The sequence below is a fragment of the Mastigoproctus giganteus genome, chromosome 10 (assembly GCF_048544385.1).
Source record: "Mastigoproctus giganteus isolate SK-2022 chromosome 10, ASM4854438v1, whole genome shotgun sequence".
Classification (NCBI taxonomy): domain Eukaryota; kingdom Metazoa; phylum Arthropoda; class Arachnida; order Uropygi; family Thelyphonidae; genus Mastigoproctus; species Mastigoproctus giganteus.
Genome location: NC_143584.1, coordinates 120,936,977 through 120,956,355, shown reverse-complemented (window position 1 = coordinate 120,956,355; position 19,379 = coordinate 120,936,977). Strand labels below are relative to the sequence as shown.

The 19,379-nt window shown below is 36.6% G+C and overlaps 1 protein-coding gene across 1 annotated transcript in view; it reads right to left on the bottom strand.

The window, feature by feature from the left end:
- The window catches only part of LOC150079257 (dnaJ homolog subfamily C member 11), a 247,344-nt gene that overhangs the window by 15,491 nt on the left and 212,474 nt on the right, over positions 1-19,379 (bottom strand). Inside the window, exons 14-15 of the mRNA XM_090384090.1 lie at positions 7,449-7,555; positions 341-431 (exon numbers count right to left, since the gene is read on the bottom strand). Of these exons, the coding sequence (XP_090240216.1) occupies positions 341-431; positions 7,449-7,555 (198 nt within the window). The remainder of the gene's footprint in view (positions 1-340; positions 432-7,448; positions 7,556-19,379) is intronic.

Genomic DNA, 19,379 nt, shown 5'->3' with positions numbered 1-19,379 from the left:
ACTCTCGTACCTCATGTGGTCAAAGGGTCGCATTCAATTTTCATAGGGGTCGTCATAATTCAGTGATCACTCAGTGTGTATATATATATATATATGCAAACACACTCAATTCATATATGTATGGTAGAACAAACACACTCAATTCATATATGTATGGTAGAACTGTGTTTTAAAGAGAATATAAATTTCACTACATCCGTACGTGCAGAGACAGTGATATATGGTGAAACTGATAGAGACTACAGAACTGCTGTGAAATGCACCTAATAAAAACACTTTCTCAGTATAGTTTCACTATGAACAGTAAAAACAAAATCAGCATATGCACATGAATACCTACCTTGGAAGAATCAGGCAGCTGCAGTCGAGAATCTTTGACAAGACACTGCAGGGGTATTGTTACCTCAACCATACTGGAACTGTTTCCATGTCTGCACACAGAAATCAATAGTAATAATAATACTGATTAACTATATGAAATTAACTGAATTGCCACTGATTTCAAAACAATTTCATAATCTTAAAATGTAATGAAACAAAAAAAAAAATTAGATTTCTTATATAATATCTATTTTCAATCATAATCAAATGTAAATGTTCATGTATTTTAAATAGAGCTTCATATAAAAAACAGTTGTAATTTCATATTCACTGTCCAGGCAAAAGTATCCCAATACCACCCCCCCCACACACACACAAACTGTATTTTGTAGCAACATAATGCAGTGAGGCAAATATATATGGATGTCAAGAGATGGTAGTTACCTCAATTGGTTTTAATGCATTTAGTGCCCAGCTGTGATGAAACTTGCTGCGACAGAGAGTTTGGCAATAACTGTAGCCTACTAATGGATAATAACTGCATACAAAATGTAATGAGGTCTGGTGAAAATTTAAATATTACTGGCAAATCTTGTAAGTTTCAAAACTACACACCAGGTGACAAGGCTATAGTAGTATGTAAGATGAGACATTGTACCCATTGAGATTCACCGATGTTTGAAGAATGTTTATGGAGACATAGCAGTCAATGTGAGCACAGTTAGGCAGTAGGTTAAGTATCACATGGTGGTAGTAGTAGTTTGAATGATGTCAAGGTTTCAAGCTGTCTTTATACTGCAGTGACAATGGAAAATGAAGGGGAGGAAGAGAGAGAAAGTGGATAAAGTCATTTCTGAAGATTGTTGCATTAAGGCCCAGGAAATACATGCAAGAGCGGGAATAGGCCTTAATGCATTGAAAAATGATTCTGGACAAATCTGAGCTGGAGGAAATTGTGTACCAGGTAGGTTATAAAAATGCTAATGCCAGAGCAGTGAGTGTAGGCTTGTGCCAATCTTTTGGAGTGGTACAAGATCACTGGTGACTATTTTCTTGACAGCATTGTCACTGAAGAAGAGACCTGAGTACACCACTATGACAAAGTAGCAGTTCATGGAGTGGTTACACAAGAAATCAGTAAGAATTAAAAACTCAATATTCGTTGGAAAAATAATGGGACATTTTTTGGGACAAGACAGCAATTATCCACATAAATTTCCTATGAATGTGGGGGGGGGGGGAGACAATCAATTCTCCTTGCTATGTAAATTACAAACTGACAAAAGATCAGAAAAGAGATAAATTTTTCCTTCAGCATGACAATGTCAGACTCCATACCAGTATCCTGTCAAGGGAAAATTCAGAATTTACCACTGCATAGTCCCAACCTTGTGCCAATAGACTTTTACCTATTTTTCTTTGTGTAGGGGCTAAACAAATGAAAGCCCATGGCCTTCACAAAGTAGTTTTTGGGAGGCTGACAGCAACTTTTATGAGAAGGGATACAGGCTCTGGTTCAGCAATTGGGGAAATTAATATACAATGGTTCTTAACAAGTGAAAAAATAAATATAAGTAATTAAAGACTTGAAATATGTAATGTAGTGTTTACACTTACAGTGCTATCCAAGAAAAAATTTTGGAGGCTTTAGTTTCAGAATAACCTTCACATATATCATTTTGAATGATATTTAACTCTTTCTGTATAATTTAAACTTAAATGATTCACAAATTATTCATAATATAATTTTCAGTATATTTTCAATATGGCAGATGTCATATTTTTTCATGTAATTGTATGGATATAATTTCTCTGTTCATGGATCTCCCAGCTGCTGAAATATACTCAAGTTGGGTTTGTAAAAATTATTAAAGTAAAACCTCATAAATTTAGCATTCAAAAATCTTAATTCTAAGAAATCCAGACCTTTTGAAAATGTTGCATAAAAATATATATTAAAAAAAATAAGAAGAAATTACTCCATGCAACCTATGCTTTACTGAATGTTATTTTGGCAATTATAAATTATGCATGAAAAAAAAATAATAAATAAAAAAGCTAAAGCACTGTTTCCTAATGTGAGGCAAACTCTCCAATTGTAGTGTTTGACTGCCAGTTTATTAAGAAGGAATTCAATGCACAGTTTTGTTCTTTAGTTGCCAGTTTCATGGGACCTTGCAAAGCCCTCCTTACTGAGAGAGCAGGGCTCTCTGGCAGGCACCCTTCAGTGATTCAGTGACAGTGCAAAATGTTTGTGCCACAAGAGCCTTTGGTTAGACCTCTGAGGCTTTCTGCTGGTTTATAGATATAATTACAGAGTTACTGGTGGTGAAATGATCAGCCAACCACCTAACCCGTCTTGCAATATACTTCAGTAACACAAGTACAGCAGAGTGGCAATACTGTAATGTACTCAGGGGAATTCCCCACAAAAATCACACAGCAACTCTTATGGCTACAAGCATTGGTTTGTTTTGGCATGACAATCGTGGTTAACTCTACCACAGCTTCTTAAAGTAGCATATTTTCTGATGTCAATGAAACCCAAGCTACGATTATGAACTGTTCACTGATAATCAAACACTGGGATGAGTCTCTCTTAGTAAATGTAAGGCTTAGAATGTGATATCACAAATTATTTAAGCAACTAAGTTTGTTGTGTACATTTCTTCATTGCAGCCTTGGCATATCATTCACCAGAGGAAAATTTCCTATGCATCCCATTATAAGAAAAAAAAAAAAAAAATTTTTTTTTGCTTTTCAAATTTGTATAGTATACAGTTTAAATGTTAGCAGTCATCAGTGATGATTAGATTGCCTCACAATAAAAAAAAACATACATTTTCACAGTTTATTTTTAATTAAGGCTTAAAAAGTGAGTTCCAAGAAACACACTACAATTGCTGTAGTGGTAATGCAACCATCAAAACTATGAGTTTTTTGGTTAGCTGATGATCTGTGCACTTTACTATAAGAAGTTTACATTTCATGCAAGATTACATTTCAAAAATCTGGCACAATATTGCTGAATTTGTGAGATTTTAATGATTATTAGTATTATATTATATAAACCATCACTTTGATGGCCCTCAGTTTAACTGATTGTCCACCGAACCAGGTTTTTTGTTCGCATGGAACCACATGATGTAACTGCCTCAGTCTGATGGTGGCTACTGTAGAATGAAAGACTCAAAACTGCTGTATTGGTATAAGATGGCCATTCTGCTGCTAGCACTATACCTAAGCAAGAGCTCATAAAGAAGACTTGCATGTATTTTTCCAACATCAAAGCCAGGAAAAACTTTAACTTGTTTTAGTTAAAGGATATACCTGGATGGCCAAAACTAGATCTTCGCTAGCTACTCATCCCACATATGCAGAGATTTTATGCTGGTTACAAAATGTTTTAATTGTATGGGCTATTGTGACTACATCTTCTGCCAGATGTCTTTAAAAAATGCCTGGTTTGTGGGCACTGTGGCAAGGAAGGGCACTTATTCAAGGACTGCCCATTCAAAGGTCAACCTCCATGCTGTGCCAACTGCAAGGCCATCAAGAAACCCCACAATCATTCTGCCTAGAGGTGGTACCTGCCTGACTGGTAAACAAAAGGGCTGCTGAAAATTTGTAAAACAATATAGTTTATGAGTCATAGGCCTCCTCAGAATCAATATAAGTTGAAAATGGCTCAGATTAACACAACATTCTATTTCAGGAGCCATACTGAACAAACTACAGTGTTTATTACACCAAGAAAGGCAAGACCAATGATTGGTCTTGCCTTTCTTGGTGCCTTTCTTTCCAGTCTCAGCAAGGTGAATCGATCTGTCATACTCTGCAAGGCGGTCTTGAAGGCATCTTGAGGTCTTCCCTATGTAGCAGCTGTTACAATCTTTGCAGGTTATGCAGTATCCTATACTGCTGCACAAGAGAAGGGCAACCGGAGTCTTCACATTGGAAACCAGGTTTCTACTAGGCAGCTGCATGCATTTTATGTTGTATTCTTGAAGGATTTTTGAAATCTGGCCCGACATGCCCAGATAGTAGGGAATGTAGGCAGTAGGTACATTATCATGAGTTGATGGCGGTCTCGGGTGGATCGTGAGCTCCTATGCTTGCAATAAGCACTTGTCCAATATGTGGGCCCACGCATTTTACAAAGACATCCAAGAATGGAAGGGATCTGTCCACTTCTAACTCTAAAATGAACTGGATGAATACTGACAAGGAATTGAGGTACTCCAGTAATGCTGTTTCAGAACCACATGGGATGACAGTGAAGGTGTCATCAACGTATCTGCACCACGTTGTAATAGGTACAGGTGGTTTCAGGAATATCTGTTCTTCCACGTAAATGTTGGCCATGGTGGAACTAACAGGAGTGCCCATGGCAGTGCCGTGCACCTGCTCATATAAGGAATCTTCAAAGGTAATGACGCTGCCCGATAAACACAGCTTGATGGCGGCGGTACAGATGTGGACAGTGGTGTTGTGCTCGGTAGGTTTGAGTCATTCTCCAGAAGCCTCTTGGTGCAGCTTATGGCCTGTTGGACAGGAATCAATGTAAACAGGGACACTACATTGAACGACGCCATAATCTCGTTGTCAGAGATTGAGAGCTCTATAATAAAGTGTTAGTGACAGTGTGGATGGTATTTCCTACAAGGGGTGAGGAGTTGTGCAATATATTTAGATAGTTCATATGTAGGCACATTGCAGCAGGACACAATGTGTCGGAGAGGAATGCCTGGCTTATGAATCTTAAGCATTGTGTCCTGCTGCAATGCACCTACATATGAACTATCTAAATATATTGCACGACTCCTCACACCTCTTGCAGGAAATACCATCCACACTGTCATTAACAGCGGCGAGTTCATTCACCTTATAAAGGAGCTCTCAATCTCTGACAATGAGATTGATGAAACCTATTAAATGAAAAAGACACTTACATACGAAATATCCAGAGATATTGAAAAATACTGAATCCTTTTCAAAAGACACACCGACATCATACAAGGATAGAAATCTTTCATGAAGAACATAAGACAGTTCCTTGTAAAGCTTTAAGAGCATTGGAAGTGTCAAATTTAATAGAGAAAAAATTTGAAATCACATACTATTGCTGAATCTCTTGTTCTCCCTGCTACTATAAAAATGATTTCAATTATATATGGGAAAAGTACAGCAATGATTTAAATACCATTCCTCTATCCAGAGACAGTCTCGCAGCATATTACAGTTATCGCAGACAACGTAAAATTCAGTTTATTAAATCGATTGAAAGTCCAATTTTTGCAATACAGTTAGATGAATTCACGAACATTTAAAACCTTGCTCAACTCATTGTATATGTGAGATACTTCTACGTGGGAGATATCTTAGAGAATTTTCTATTTTGCAACGCTTTGGAAGGAAGAAAGACAGGCAAGAAGATTTCTGATGTTATAAATATTTTCTTTCAAACAAATAATCTAACGTGGAACAACTGTGTTGCAATTTGTACTGATTGTTGCATTAACAGGAGAAAATAAAGATTTAAAAGGCAAAGTAAAGGAAATTGCTCCTATTATTGTTTTTAATCATTGCATTATACATAGGGAAGCATTAGTAGCGAAGAAAATGCAAACTGCTTTGCATGAAGTTTTGAAAGGTGCGATAAGTTTGATCAACTTTATTAAAAAGTAGAAGCTTAAATAGCAGACTTTTCACAATGCTTTGTAATGAAATGGGATGAAATGCTTCTTTTATATATGAAAGTGAGGTGGCTGTCCAGTGGTAAAGTCTTGCGATGTCCTTTTGACCTCAAACATGAAGTTTTATTGTTTTTATCAGATAAAAATCAGAATCTTGCTCAATTGTTTACAAATCAAAAATGGCTTGGAAAACTTAGTTTCTCTGCTGATATATTTGAAAAACTTTTAAAAAAATGATTTAAATTTAAGTCTTCAAGGACAGGGAACAAATATATTAATACTCAGTGATAAAACAGAAATTTTCAAAGGGAAGCTTAATTTTTGGAAAATTGAATTTGAGTGTAATAATACTGAAACGTTCCCATGTTTTTGATTTTGTTAATAGAAATAATATTGACATTTTACAATTTAGTGATATCATTGCCACCCACTTAACAATGCTAATTAAGAATTTTTCCAAATGATTTAATGCATCTCCAGAAAAAAAGTTGTATGGGATTCGTTATCCCTTTGCTTTTGATATTTCTTCATGTCCCGAAATTACCATTCAGCAAAAGGAAGATCTTAATCTATTGTCTGACGAAGCCTTACATATATGCTCTTTTCAAGACTCTTGGGAAAAATTTTGGTATTCTATTCGAGATGAGTATCCAGAATTATCGAAAATGGTGATACAAACATTGCTAACTTTCGGGTCTACATATTTATGTGAGGTTGGTTTCTCAAAATTAACAGCTATAAAAACAAAAAAACATTCCAGACTTGATCCAGAAGATGACATGAGATTAGTAATTTCAAACATTGCACCAAATATGGACAAAATATTATCGGTTATCCAGGCTCATCCTTCTCATTAATTGTTTTGTAATCTTAATTAAAGAATAAGAATTTGATTTGTTGATTTTGCTATATTCAATTAAAATATTAAACAGTTATTTTAATGTGTAAATTAAAAAGGAAACTATTTTTTCATTCCTTTCTCAGTACTTGAATAAAATTTTCTACTACATAATTATAAAATGCCATTTTGATCCTCTAAAAATCTGGTCATCCTACCTCAGGGTTTACATTGAGGGGTCATGTCAATTTTATATATAATAAAGGGGGTTGCAAGTGAAACAAACTTGCTCGCCACTGGTGTAGGCTATCAATAAGCCAGATGCAATGTGGCATCTAACAATAACACCCCTCTCAAAATCAGTCATCTTAGCTCGAAGTGCCATGACAAGAACAACTAACTTGTGTGGCCCACCTGCTTTCCTTATATACTGGTCTGAGTCATTTGTTTATCCAAAAAAGTCCAGTGGACTATGAAGAGAAGGGTGTCTGGCTGAATATGGTAAGGCCTTATGGGGAGCAAGACATGATATAACGTTAAGTTAAAAAGGAGTGGGTAATAAAAATTATGCTATGAACTAAAAGAATACTTACTCTCCAACTCCTATGAGTCTTCCATAGAGTGCTTCTATAATAACAAGACCTCTTTTTGTTTCTTCTTGTTCTCTAATACGACTGTACGTTTCATGCATTAGTGCCACCTATTTAAATGTTATGTGATTTTTAGTTGATTCTGAATTGCCTAAAAGTTATTCAAAATAGAAACAATCATGCATTTATTGTAAACACTTGTAAGAGTGTTTTGATTTTCTAACTTATTCAAAGAGTGTAGTAGATTTTCTGGCCTTTAGGTTGCTTATATATAATAAGTAAATAAAAACAAATATGCAAGAGTTGTACAGTAATGCAACTTAACATTTATTTCCTTTTATTCTTTCCTTAACATTTATTTCCTTATGTTGCAAACATAAATGCAATGTTTGCAACAAACATTGCATTTATGTTGTATAAATGAAAAATGAAATTTGCTGCTTTTAATATATTTTATTAACATAAGTATAGCTTTTTTTCTCCTACCCCCTCATTCTCTGTAGGACCCCAGTCTTGCTAAAGGATTCCGCTATATATAAAAATTGGAAGAACAATGTCTTTGGAGATATCAAGAAAAAAGGCATGCAGTACAATATCTGGGCAATAGAGATGGAGTGATTTTTTTGACAGATTCAGAATTTGTGAAGGGTAACTAGAAAAATTTAACACCAGATACAAAATGAAAAATTTAGTTATTTTGATGAAGTTATAATGGCTAGGCTATTCAAATAAAGAAATCTCAACTAATCTAAAAATATATTGAAGGCAAGCATAAGTGAAACATTCTTTTTATAAGATATACTTGTAAGAATATTTCACTTATTAAATGTGATACTAGATGATCAACTTTATGTTGAAGAATTATCTGAAAATTGGCATTTATATTTAGCTGTGGATATTCAAGATTTCAGTTTGTACAGTGGAAGTTCATCAAAGGAAGAGGGAGAGTACTGTACTGATTACCCTCAAGTGGTCACTTCAGATGTTTGAAACATCTCAGTGGTTTCTGAAAATTTTCCTGCCAAAAAAATGAACTGAAAGTCACTCCTTTCAATGAAGCAGTAACATTAAGTTCATTTCAGAAGCATGAAACAGCAGTAAAATGATATTAGGAGAAGAAACCTTCAAATGAAAAGGATCAAATCACGCTTAGGGTGTTTCAAAGACCCTAGCCAATACTTGAGGGAGTTTAGACCTAACTGATTTAATGATTACAGAAATTGTGTTGCAGCCTGAAATTTAAATGGTTCTCAATGATTTTATTTTGTTAATTTTTATAAACACTGTAATGGCAGTAAGAGGAGAGGGGAAAATAAGAAAAAGAAAATCAATAAAAACTCTATTTGCTGCAATTTTATAATTTTCTAAAAATAAGAGTGTAGCAATTTACAGGAATATCCAGTTAAGTTTGAAAAATTAAAACAAATATACTCCAAGGTTCAAGCAGATGTTTATAACATATGTATTTATTTTTCACCACAATTTCTTGCCAAGTTGAAAGAGTATAAGAATGGACCAATAACATCATGTGGACAGATGAAATGAACCTCACTGTCAGGTGTGTGAACATGAAAAATTGTGGTCATAAGGTTAGAATCACACCCATATTTCATTTATCAAGCAGTGAAACTGTCAATATTGGTTCCTTGATGTATAATTTTTTGAGGAACTAATGGCGTAAGAGCCAAAAAAGTGTACGCTTTTAGAGTGAGTATGACTTCAGTAGATCCATAGGTTATCTACTCAATTCATACCCACTCTACAAGCAACGGACAATGGGAAAAGTTATCTTAATGTAAGACAGCACTCCAGCATACACTGGAAAACAAGTAAAGGATATCCTTAATCAACAGTGGGATCAACTGATGATGTTACCAACACTGAATTCTAAATGGGAAGCATTCAGGGACAATTTTGGAGGCTACTAGGCTTTTCATTCCAACTAAGAAATACTGTTCAAGGTTTAGGCCTAAATGGATGTCAGATGAATTAATGAGGCTCATGGCAGAGAAGAAGAATGTACGGGATGCATATAAAGTATCAGGTGACACAGAAGCTTATGGCAGGTATAAACTAGTCTGTAATCAAGTCACAAAGGAGGTCAGGAGGCAGATTACGAGAAATCTTTGGCAAAGGATGCAAAGAAAAACATCAAGAGTTCTTTACATATGTAAACTCTAGAAGGAAAGGGATGAATCAGATTGGACCACTTAACATAGATGGATTGACTATTGATGATCCTGCTCAAGTAGCTGATAAACTAAATGAGTATTTTGCATCTACATTCACACATGAGGAGTTATTCAATGAGAGGAGTGCCAGACGTTTATCAAACGCTAACAGGCAGCTAAGTAATTTTGTAATAACTGAGAGAAAAGTGGAGGAGAAATTGTTGAAGTTAAACACAAGGAAGGCACCTGGGGTAGACAGGATCTATCCAATTATATTAAAGGAGGCAGCAAAGGAAGTAAGCAAACCCTTCGCCATAATTATAAGAGCTTCCTTGGACTCAGGGGAGGTCTCAATGTACTGGAGGTGTGCAAATGTATCACCAATTCACGAAGGGGGTTCAAAAGGTGAAACAAGTAACTACAGACCTGTTAGTTTAACTTGTGTTCTGGAGAAAACAATGGAATCACTGGTTAAAGAAGCATTTCAAGATCATCTAGACAAGACTGCAGTAATAGTTAAGACACAGCATGGGTTTGTTAAAGGGAGGTCTTGTCTGAACAATTTGATTGGATACTATGATGTGGTCACAAAGGAACTGAATGCCAAAAATAATTCTGAATGAAGATGAAATACTGCTGAGCAGTATTAGACGCGACCATGATCACGAAGAAATTAACGATGACGCTGACGACGCATCAGAGCAACCCGTAGAAAAGGTAACTTGCGAAGAAATGATTAACGCTTTTAAAACGGTTTGAATTAGTCTACAGTTGTGTAGAAATTTGCCTTTAGCCAGCAGGTAGTTGATTGGTGGAACAGGCTTCCATCTTTTGTTGTGGAAGCTAACAGCCTAAATAAATTTATGTCCGAGCTGGACAGGCATTTGGAACGAATGGAGGGGTGAAATGGGAGCCTTTTTTTTTTTTTTTTTTTTTTTTTTTTTTTTTTTTGGCTTATGCTGCATAAGCTTGCTTTCTTGCATCATATGCCTCTACTAATTCTAATGCCAACATTTTCCCAGCAATTTCTGAACTTAAGAACATCTGGTTATGCAGATAACCAAAGTCCAGTGTTAATGCAAATTCCCCACAAGAGTACCAGAACTGAAAATGGCTTTAATTGAAGAGGTAATAAACAACCCAGATGAAATGTTTTCATAAGCTATCCATTGGTCATTAGATATATACAATGTGTTGTCAATATCAGTGGCAGTCACATTAAGGAACAAACATTGAAAAGTTTTGTACCAGTAATAAAATTTTCTAATGGTCATTTTTTTGTTACAGTTTATCTGCCCTAATAATAGTTATCCTGAATGTGGTGGTGGCAGACACTGAAATTATGTAGATTTGAAATCTTGAGGAAAATCAATTTCTTCAAGATATTGTCTTTAAATTGTTGAATATAGGAGTATTCCACAATTCAAACTCTTTTCAACAACACATGCCTGAAAATTAACTAAAGTACAGGAAACTGTACCTTCCCTAAGGATAAAAAGTTGCACGAATAAAGGCATATATGTAAAGTTTCTTTGTTTCTTGTTATAGGATGCTGTATACCCTTGTTGACTTTAGGCAATGGAACTAAAATGGTTGCTAGAAAAAAGGCCCTGAGCGCTGGGTATGTTCATAATGAAATAATGTTGTACCAACCAGAAAACCGTTTACAAATAAATAATAAAAATAAAAAATTAAATAACTCAGAATTGTATAAATAAAAGTGCTAAAAACTGCATACAAATAACTAAAATAAAATATATAAAACTTTATGAGAAAGCTTTCAAGGCATTGTGCCTCTTTGTCAACTCAAATAAGAAACACAACAATAGTCAATATATTGGCAGAAGCCTTCCACGTGTGCAAACATCTTACGGTGTGGATCATGGTTGGCAGAAAGGGGGGTGAAAGAGAAGGAGGACATCACTTGCCAGACCCTGCAAACTCAGTGGGGCAGAAATTGGCAATGCAATTAGGCCACCATTTCTCATCACACTGTTAAATAACGGTGCATAACAGGATGCACGCAAGTTCCACCACTACAACTAATGGTGGAACCCACTGCAGCTATATAGAGGGCTTCCATCCACATGAGATGTTGGGAGTCGTGAACACAGTCTAACACCTCAAGAATGGAACATGGATCATAATTAAGATGTTTTTCATTCCAAAAGTGCTCCACAATGGCTGAACTAATAACATCAGCACCCCTGGATAGTCCCCTCATGTTCTGAGATGCGTTATAAACCCAGGGGTTCACATCTGGTGAGTATGGGCTTGGCACACCCAGGGTCCCGAGCTGGATATCATCATTCTTCTCTTTCTTGGTGATTTCCTTCTCTCTCTCTCTCTCTCACGGTAAATCAAATTTTTTTGGCTGGTGCAGCATAAGCCTTGCACCATATTATTAGCCATATGGTTCAAGGCTTCCTTGCACCATATGGCTAATAATAATAATAATAATAACATCGGTAAAACTAAACATTGACTCTGTGATCATATCTCGGAGCATGAGAGGGCTATTGGGAGGGGGCGCTGTTACTAGCTCAGTCATTGTAGAGGAGCACTTTTGGAATGAATAAAATCTTAATTACAGTAAACCACCGCTATTCGCGGTATCTGTATTCGCGGTTGCCGATTTAATATAAAATGAAACCTAAAAAATGTGAATTTTAAAGTGCCGTGAATATTTTCCGCCATAAAAAAACATGGGCTGTGGCTAAAATTACCTTTCCCGGTCAAAACAGCGCTCAGTGGGTGGGGGGGAGAGGGGTGAAAAATTCGCGAGTGTGGATGTTTCTCGCTAATCCTTGTTCAGTATGTGTTATGCGCTTGTTATGGAAGGTTTCGTCGTTTGTTTTTAATTTATATGCTTATAAATTGAATAAATTTATCAATTTATAAATTGATATACTTACAAAAATGATAAATCTACCGTTTTGCAGTGTAAAACAGACTTTTTCGCGTGTGTTAACGGAAGAAAGTGACTTTATTGTGGACAAGTTCTTTCTAACCCCTACAAAAATATGGCTACGAATAACAAGAGAAATGTGAAAATATCAAAGAAGGTGATGACATTAGCGAATAAAATTGAGTTATTAGATAAAATTTCTAATGGTGAAAGTGACTCCTCAGTGGCAAAACATTATAAAATCAATGAGTCAACGGTACGATCAATCAAAAAATCGGAAGAAAAAATCCGCCGTAGCGTCCGTGAAAATGCGCTAATTGCTTCAAAAATTTGCTCTGTAACTCGTGATGTTAAATTAGAAAAAATGGAAAAAGCTTTAAATCTGTGGATAGAAGATCGAACTCAAAATAAAATTCCGTTAAGTTCACTCATCATTCGTGAAAAGGCAAAACTCCTTTATCAACACTTTAGCGGAACTGGTGATAGCACTGGTGGGATAAGTTTTTTTTGCTAGCCAAGGCGCTGGTTTGAAAGATTTGTTTGAAATTTCTAATAAATATTACATTTAACATTAAATTGTTTCTTATTTTCATTTCGATGCCATATGCTTGCATTTCACTATGTACTGTCTATGTACATAGTCATATTATGATGAAGAAATCTTTATTGCATACAAAATGCATATGCCGTACACAATACCCTTCACGGCTACAAGCCAGGGGTTAATATAATACATACATAGTACATACATACATAGATGGTACATATAATACATACATAGACAAAATTTTAGACTAGTTTTTCTTATATATTTCATACTTTGGAACGGAACCCCTTTATTTCTATGGGAGCCATAACTCAGTATTCGCATTTTCGGTATTCGCGACATTTCTCAGGAACGTAACCCCCGCGAATAGCGGGGGTTTACTGTATAATCCACGTTCCAATATCGAGATGTTAGACTGTGTTCACAACTCCTGCCATCTCATGTGGATGGAAGCCCTCCATACAGCTGCACTGGGTTCTACCATTAATCACAGTGGTGGAACTTACATGCATCCTATTATGGAGGCCATTATTTTACAGTGTGACAAGAAATGGCAACCTAATCACATTGCCAATTCCTGCTGCACTGAGTTTGCAGGGTCTGGCAAGTAATGTCCTCCTTCTCTTTCACAACCCTCCACCCCTTTCCATTTCTCACCCCCCCTCTCCTGCCAATCAGGATTTGCACCGGAAGATGTCTGCCAATATATTGACCTACTGTCGCATGTCTTATTTTGAGTTGACAAAGGGGCACAAACCTTGAAAGTTTCTCATAAGGTTTTATATTGGTTTTGGTTTACAGTTTTTAGCACTTTTATTTATAAAATTATTAGTCTTTGATATTTTATTTTTATTATTTTTTTAAATTCTATATGTATATGTAATTAAATTCTCAGATTAAAGTTATTTTTAAACAGTTTGCTGGATGGTACAATATTATTTCATTATAAAATGGCTGCCTTGATCGACATATGAACAAATGAAGAGAGAGAGAGAGAGCGCAATTACCTGATTTCTACATGCTTTTTTGTCCATTGAAATTCATCAGCAACTGTGAGTTGTGCATGGTTTAATAGTCATGTCCAAGACACAATACTATTATTTACTGGTGGCTGCACTATCATTTACCTATGACAATGGTTACAGCATTACAGATGGGAGGCTTTCCCAGCCACCACATGTGCCAGACTATCTGTTTATGCTTTTGAAAAAAAAGTAGGGAACTCGTTTCATGCTGACAATTTAGTTGAAGAGTTCAATGAAATCTGGGAATATCCCCGAATTTTACAACAGATGTGTGACTGAACACATATGGTGAAAAAAAATAGCACACTGGTGTGTCCTCTTATCTGTTGTTTCAATTTCCACTCAGTAGGATAAACAACATTTCCAATTCTGTAAATTGGAAATGTTGGTTATCTTTCTGAGTGGAAAGACTCCTAATTGAGACTATATAATCTAATTGCACCAAATTCTACACCATAAACAATAACAGGTAAACAAGTTTTACTGCACTTTACAAAATGTTTATACTAGTGGTATATCCCTGTGTACAGATCCATGTTTTCCAGTTTCCTTTTTCTTTGGTATTAGTATCAGTAAAATGATGCAAGGATATAAATTCAGCAGTGCCAATTGGCATCATAAAAAAAAAAAAAAAACTATATATATATAATGCACACACAATCCTACAACATATATTGGATACCTAACCCCTGAGAATTAATAGTTAATACCAGAAATCAAATGGTAGTACTAGTTAAAAGTAAGATACAAATGGCATGGAAATTTGATGACAGTCATATGGCAGAAAATTGGATTTAAAGGAAAAAAGAAAGAAATAAAAGAAAAACCTTAGATTTCTTCACAAGAGGTGCGATAGTAGATGTCATGCAGCGAGCACATCCATTTGCCAGACAGAGGGAACAGGACATCCACAATCAGCTTTTAAAAACAATTGTACACCAATGGAAGCCAGAAAGTAAAGTGCAAGTATTCATTTCAAGCCAGGTCAACTTCCAGTTGACCTGGCTTGGAATGAATTTATGACCTCCAGTCTATGGTTGAAACAAACAGTGAAAGGAAATTGCAGAGCAACCCTTAATGAGCTCACATGCAAGACAGAGGCAGAACTAGGAAGTGTAGAACCACAACCATCAGGAAAACACTTCTGGGTTATGAATATGCTCAAAGAATATTTTCATCTAGATTGTACTGTACTAACAATGAAATTTGGTGATAGATGTGATTAAAGGGGTCTGTTTTAAGTGGCTTTGACTTAGTACACTAGCTGTAATTGATGAAAACCATGAACATAACACAGGAGTGAATAGAGCTCACTCCTGTGCATCAGGCAACACAGCAGCAATCTCCAAAGCAGAATGCACTGGTCCCAAAGGAACTAGTTATTGTTGATGACTCTACTGTCAAGGAGATGGGGAATATATTATGCAAAAAGGATAAATGAAATAGGACCAGGGTATGTCTGCCAGGGGGTTTGTTTGTTGTTGTTTTTTTGGTTTTTAGGAGCATTAGCAACTAAGGCCATATTGCTCCGGGATATGCGGTGGTCATTCCCTGACCTTTCCACATCTTCCGTATTTGGTGGTGACGGGCTCGAACCACGGTCTAATCAAGAAGCGTGTGCTACGCACTACTGCTCCTTCCCACCTGGCTACGGAGGCACCTGCCAGGGGGAAAAATTGATGATGTTGTGAAGCATATATCATCTTTTAAGGGCATAAAGGGTGATATTGTTGTATACACTGGCACCAATGACATTAAGAGTAGGAGATCTGCAAATTTACAAGTACAGGTCATTGAAAAAAAAGTCGTAAGTTAGGATTAAATTTGAAAGTGTCTGCAATTCTGCCCAGACACGATAGGAGGGAGTATATATTGACAGCCTTGTCCAGGGCTCATGGGGTAGAATTTTTTTCAGCGTGGTCTGTGCTTGTTAACAGGAAAGACTGCTTCTACAGGGATGAGATACACTTAAATAGAAAGGGTGCAAGAATATCTGCTGATGCTATCGAGGCAGTGTTAGGTGGGTCGAAAAACTGCTAGTTTGGGGGTGATTCACAGACTAAAAGATTAAAAGTAGCTGCAGGCAGAGGTAAAGGTGATTCTTGCACTACTTCTATTAGAATAAGCAGCGGCCTAGAGCGAGGGGTGCTGGGGTTTCAATCAGGGACTGATGGCAGTTATCGTGAAACAGGTGGGTATATAGGATTTGTTAGGGTAACTAAGAATAAGAATAGGTGCATGTATACCAATGCTAGAAGTATAGTAAATAAATTTGATGAATTTGAAGTGTTGGTCAAGACATCAAAGGTGGATATTGTTGGGATATCAGAGACGTGGTGTCACACAGATATTAGGAATGCAGAATTGGAATTTGGGGAGTACAATGTGTACAGAAAGGATAGGAAGGGAGGAGGGGTTATGCTGTTAATTAAGAAAAACATAAAATCAAAAGAAGTGCATCCACTGATATAGATGGACAGTGCACTGTTCAGTCAGTTTGGTGTGATGTAAGCACTGTGAAAGAAGAGTAGGAGTGTGTTATAGGCCTATTGACTCCAATGAACAAGTGTACAGAGAAATACAGTGGTCTAGTAAATCAGAATGTCTTATAATGGGGGAATTTAGCTTTCCAGATATTGACTGGAACTTGTGGGTTGATCACTCGCCCACTAGTAACTTTTGTGGATTCATTGAATGATTGTTTTCTGCAGCATGTTCGAGAGGCAACCAGAAAGGGTAATATTCTTGATCTGGTTATCAGCAGTGATCATTCTTGTATTAAGGATTTGTCTATAAAGGAACCACTAGGTGGCAGTAATCACAGTGTAATGATGTGTAAACTTACTTCAAGAAATAATTACCATCAGGGGTAAAAGGAAAGGGTTTTTGCTTCCTTAAAGGTGACTACAGTGGTCTCAGACAGTTTTTAAATTTTGTACAGTGGGGTCAACTAATGATGTTACCAATAGCAAATTCTAAGTGGGAAGCATTCAAGGAATTAATCATGGAAGCTATTAAACATTTCATACCTATTAAGGAATATTGTTCAAGGTTTTGGCCTAAATGGTTGTCAAATGAACTAATGAGACTAATGGCAGACAAGAAAAATCCATGGGATGCATATAAATTATCAGGCGACAGAGAAGCCTATGGCAGATATAAGGTAGTCTGTAATCAAGTCACAAAGGAGGTTAAGCAGGCAAAGGCAGATTACGGGAAATCTTTGGAAAAGAATGCTAAACAGCAAGGATTTCTTTACTTATATAAACTCTAAAAGAAAGGGGATGAATCAGATTGGTCCACTTGATATCGATGGTTTGACTGTTGATGATCCTGCTCAGATAGCAAACAAACTGAATGAGTATTTTGCATCTACATTCACACATGAGGAATTATTAAGGTTTGAAAATGGCAGAAGGTTATCAAATTGTAGCAGGATACTTAATGATTTTGTAATAACTGAAAGCAAAGTGGAGGAGAAATTGTTGAAGTTAAACATAAGAAAAGCACCTGGGGTGGATGGGATCTATCCAGTTATATTAAAGGAGGCAGCAAAGCAACTAAGCAAACCCTTAGCCATAATTATGAGAGCGTCCTTAGACTCAGGGGAGGTTCCCACGGACTGGAGATTTGCAAATGTATCCCCAATTCACAAAGGGGGATCGAAGGGTGACACGAGTAATTACAGACCAGTTAGTTTAACTTCTGTTCCGGGTAAAATAATGGAGTCACTGGTTAAAGATGCATTGCAGGATCATCTAGACAAGACTGCAACAATAATTCAGACACAGCATGGGTTTGTTAAGGGAAAGTTTTGTCTGACAAATTTGATTGGATATTATGATGTGGTTACAAAGGAACTGGATGCAAAAAATAATTTTGATATCATATACTTGGATTTCAGGAAAGCTTTTAACACTGTTACACATGGAAGACTACTGAACAAATTGGAGCAGAACGGTATTAAGGGTAAGTTGCTACAATGGATAAAAGGATGGTTGAGTGGGAGAGGACAGAGGGTGGTAATGAATGGGCGCTGCTCTTCATGGACTAATGTTATTAGTGGAGTCTCACAGGGTTTGGTGTTGGGTCCACTGTTGTTTTGTATATTTATCAATGATATTGATGAAGGTATATCAGGCTTAGTGTCGAAATTTGCAGATGATACAAAGGTTGGCAGGGTTGTTAATGGCAGTGTGCTACTGCAACAGAATCTAGAAAATTTGGGAAGATGGGCTGAGAAGTGGCAACTGAAGTTTAATATTGACAAATGCAAAGTACTGCCTATGGGTAGAATTAATTCCAGAGGAACGTACCAACTGTGTTATACTACACTTAGGGTAGTAGAAAATGAAAAAGACCTGGGGGTAATTGTGCAGGCAGATATGCAGTTTTCTGAACAGTGCGGACAAGCTGCAAGAGCAGGTCATGGGTTTTGTCAAAGATATTACAGGAATTTTGCTACCTGGGAAAAGGAGGTGATTATCCCTTTGTATAAGGCAATGGTCAGGCCACACCTTGAGTACTGCGTACAGGTCTGGAGGCCTCATTTTAGGAAGGATGTAGAGTTGCTTGAGCGAGTACAGAGAAGGGCAACAAGATTGGTGACGGTAATGAATGGGTCCTCTTACCAAGAGAGGCTTAAGTTCTACAAATTGCAGCGGCCGGAGACTAGAACCTGCGGGGTGATCTGATTGAAATGTATAAGGCCTTGAATGGGTTGAGCAGGCTCAATTCTGATGGGATTCTTCCGCTTGGTCAGATTACAAACCTAAGGGGACATAAATTCAAACTGAGGAAAGACAGCTGTAGAATAGATGTGCAGAAATTTGCCTTTAGCCAGCGGGTGGTTAATTGCTGGAACAAACTTTCGTCTTTCATTGTAGAAGTTGATAGGTTAAATAAATTTAAGGAGGAATTGGACAAACATTTAGAGGAATTGGTTGTGTGAATTTTTTTTTTGGCTGATGCTACATAACCTCATACTTGCTTTTTTGCATCACATGGCACGATTACTATTACATAGCTATTTATTGTGACATTCTGAACAATTCTACTTTACCTGCATATTGGGGGGTCATGTTGATTACGCTGTGTCACAGTCAGTACAACAGTGCTGTAAGGAGAATAACATAGTTAACCTGCATGTCCAGCTCTGATCCAAATCCAACTGAACACCTCTAGGAAATTTTGGAACATCATCGATTGAGAGCCAGAACAAGATGTCTTAATATGATCCTCAAATGGCATGTTTTGTAGTATATATTTTTACCCATCCTTAAA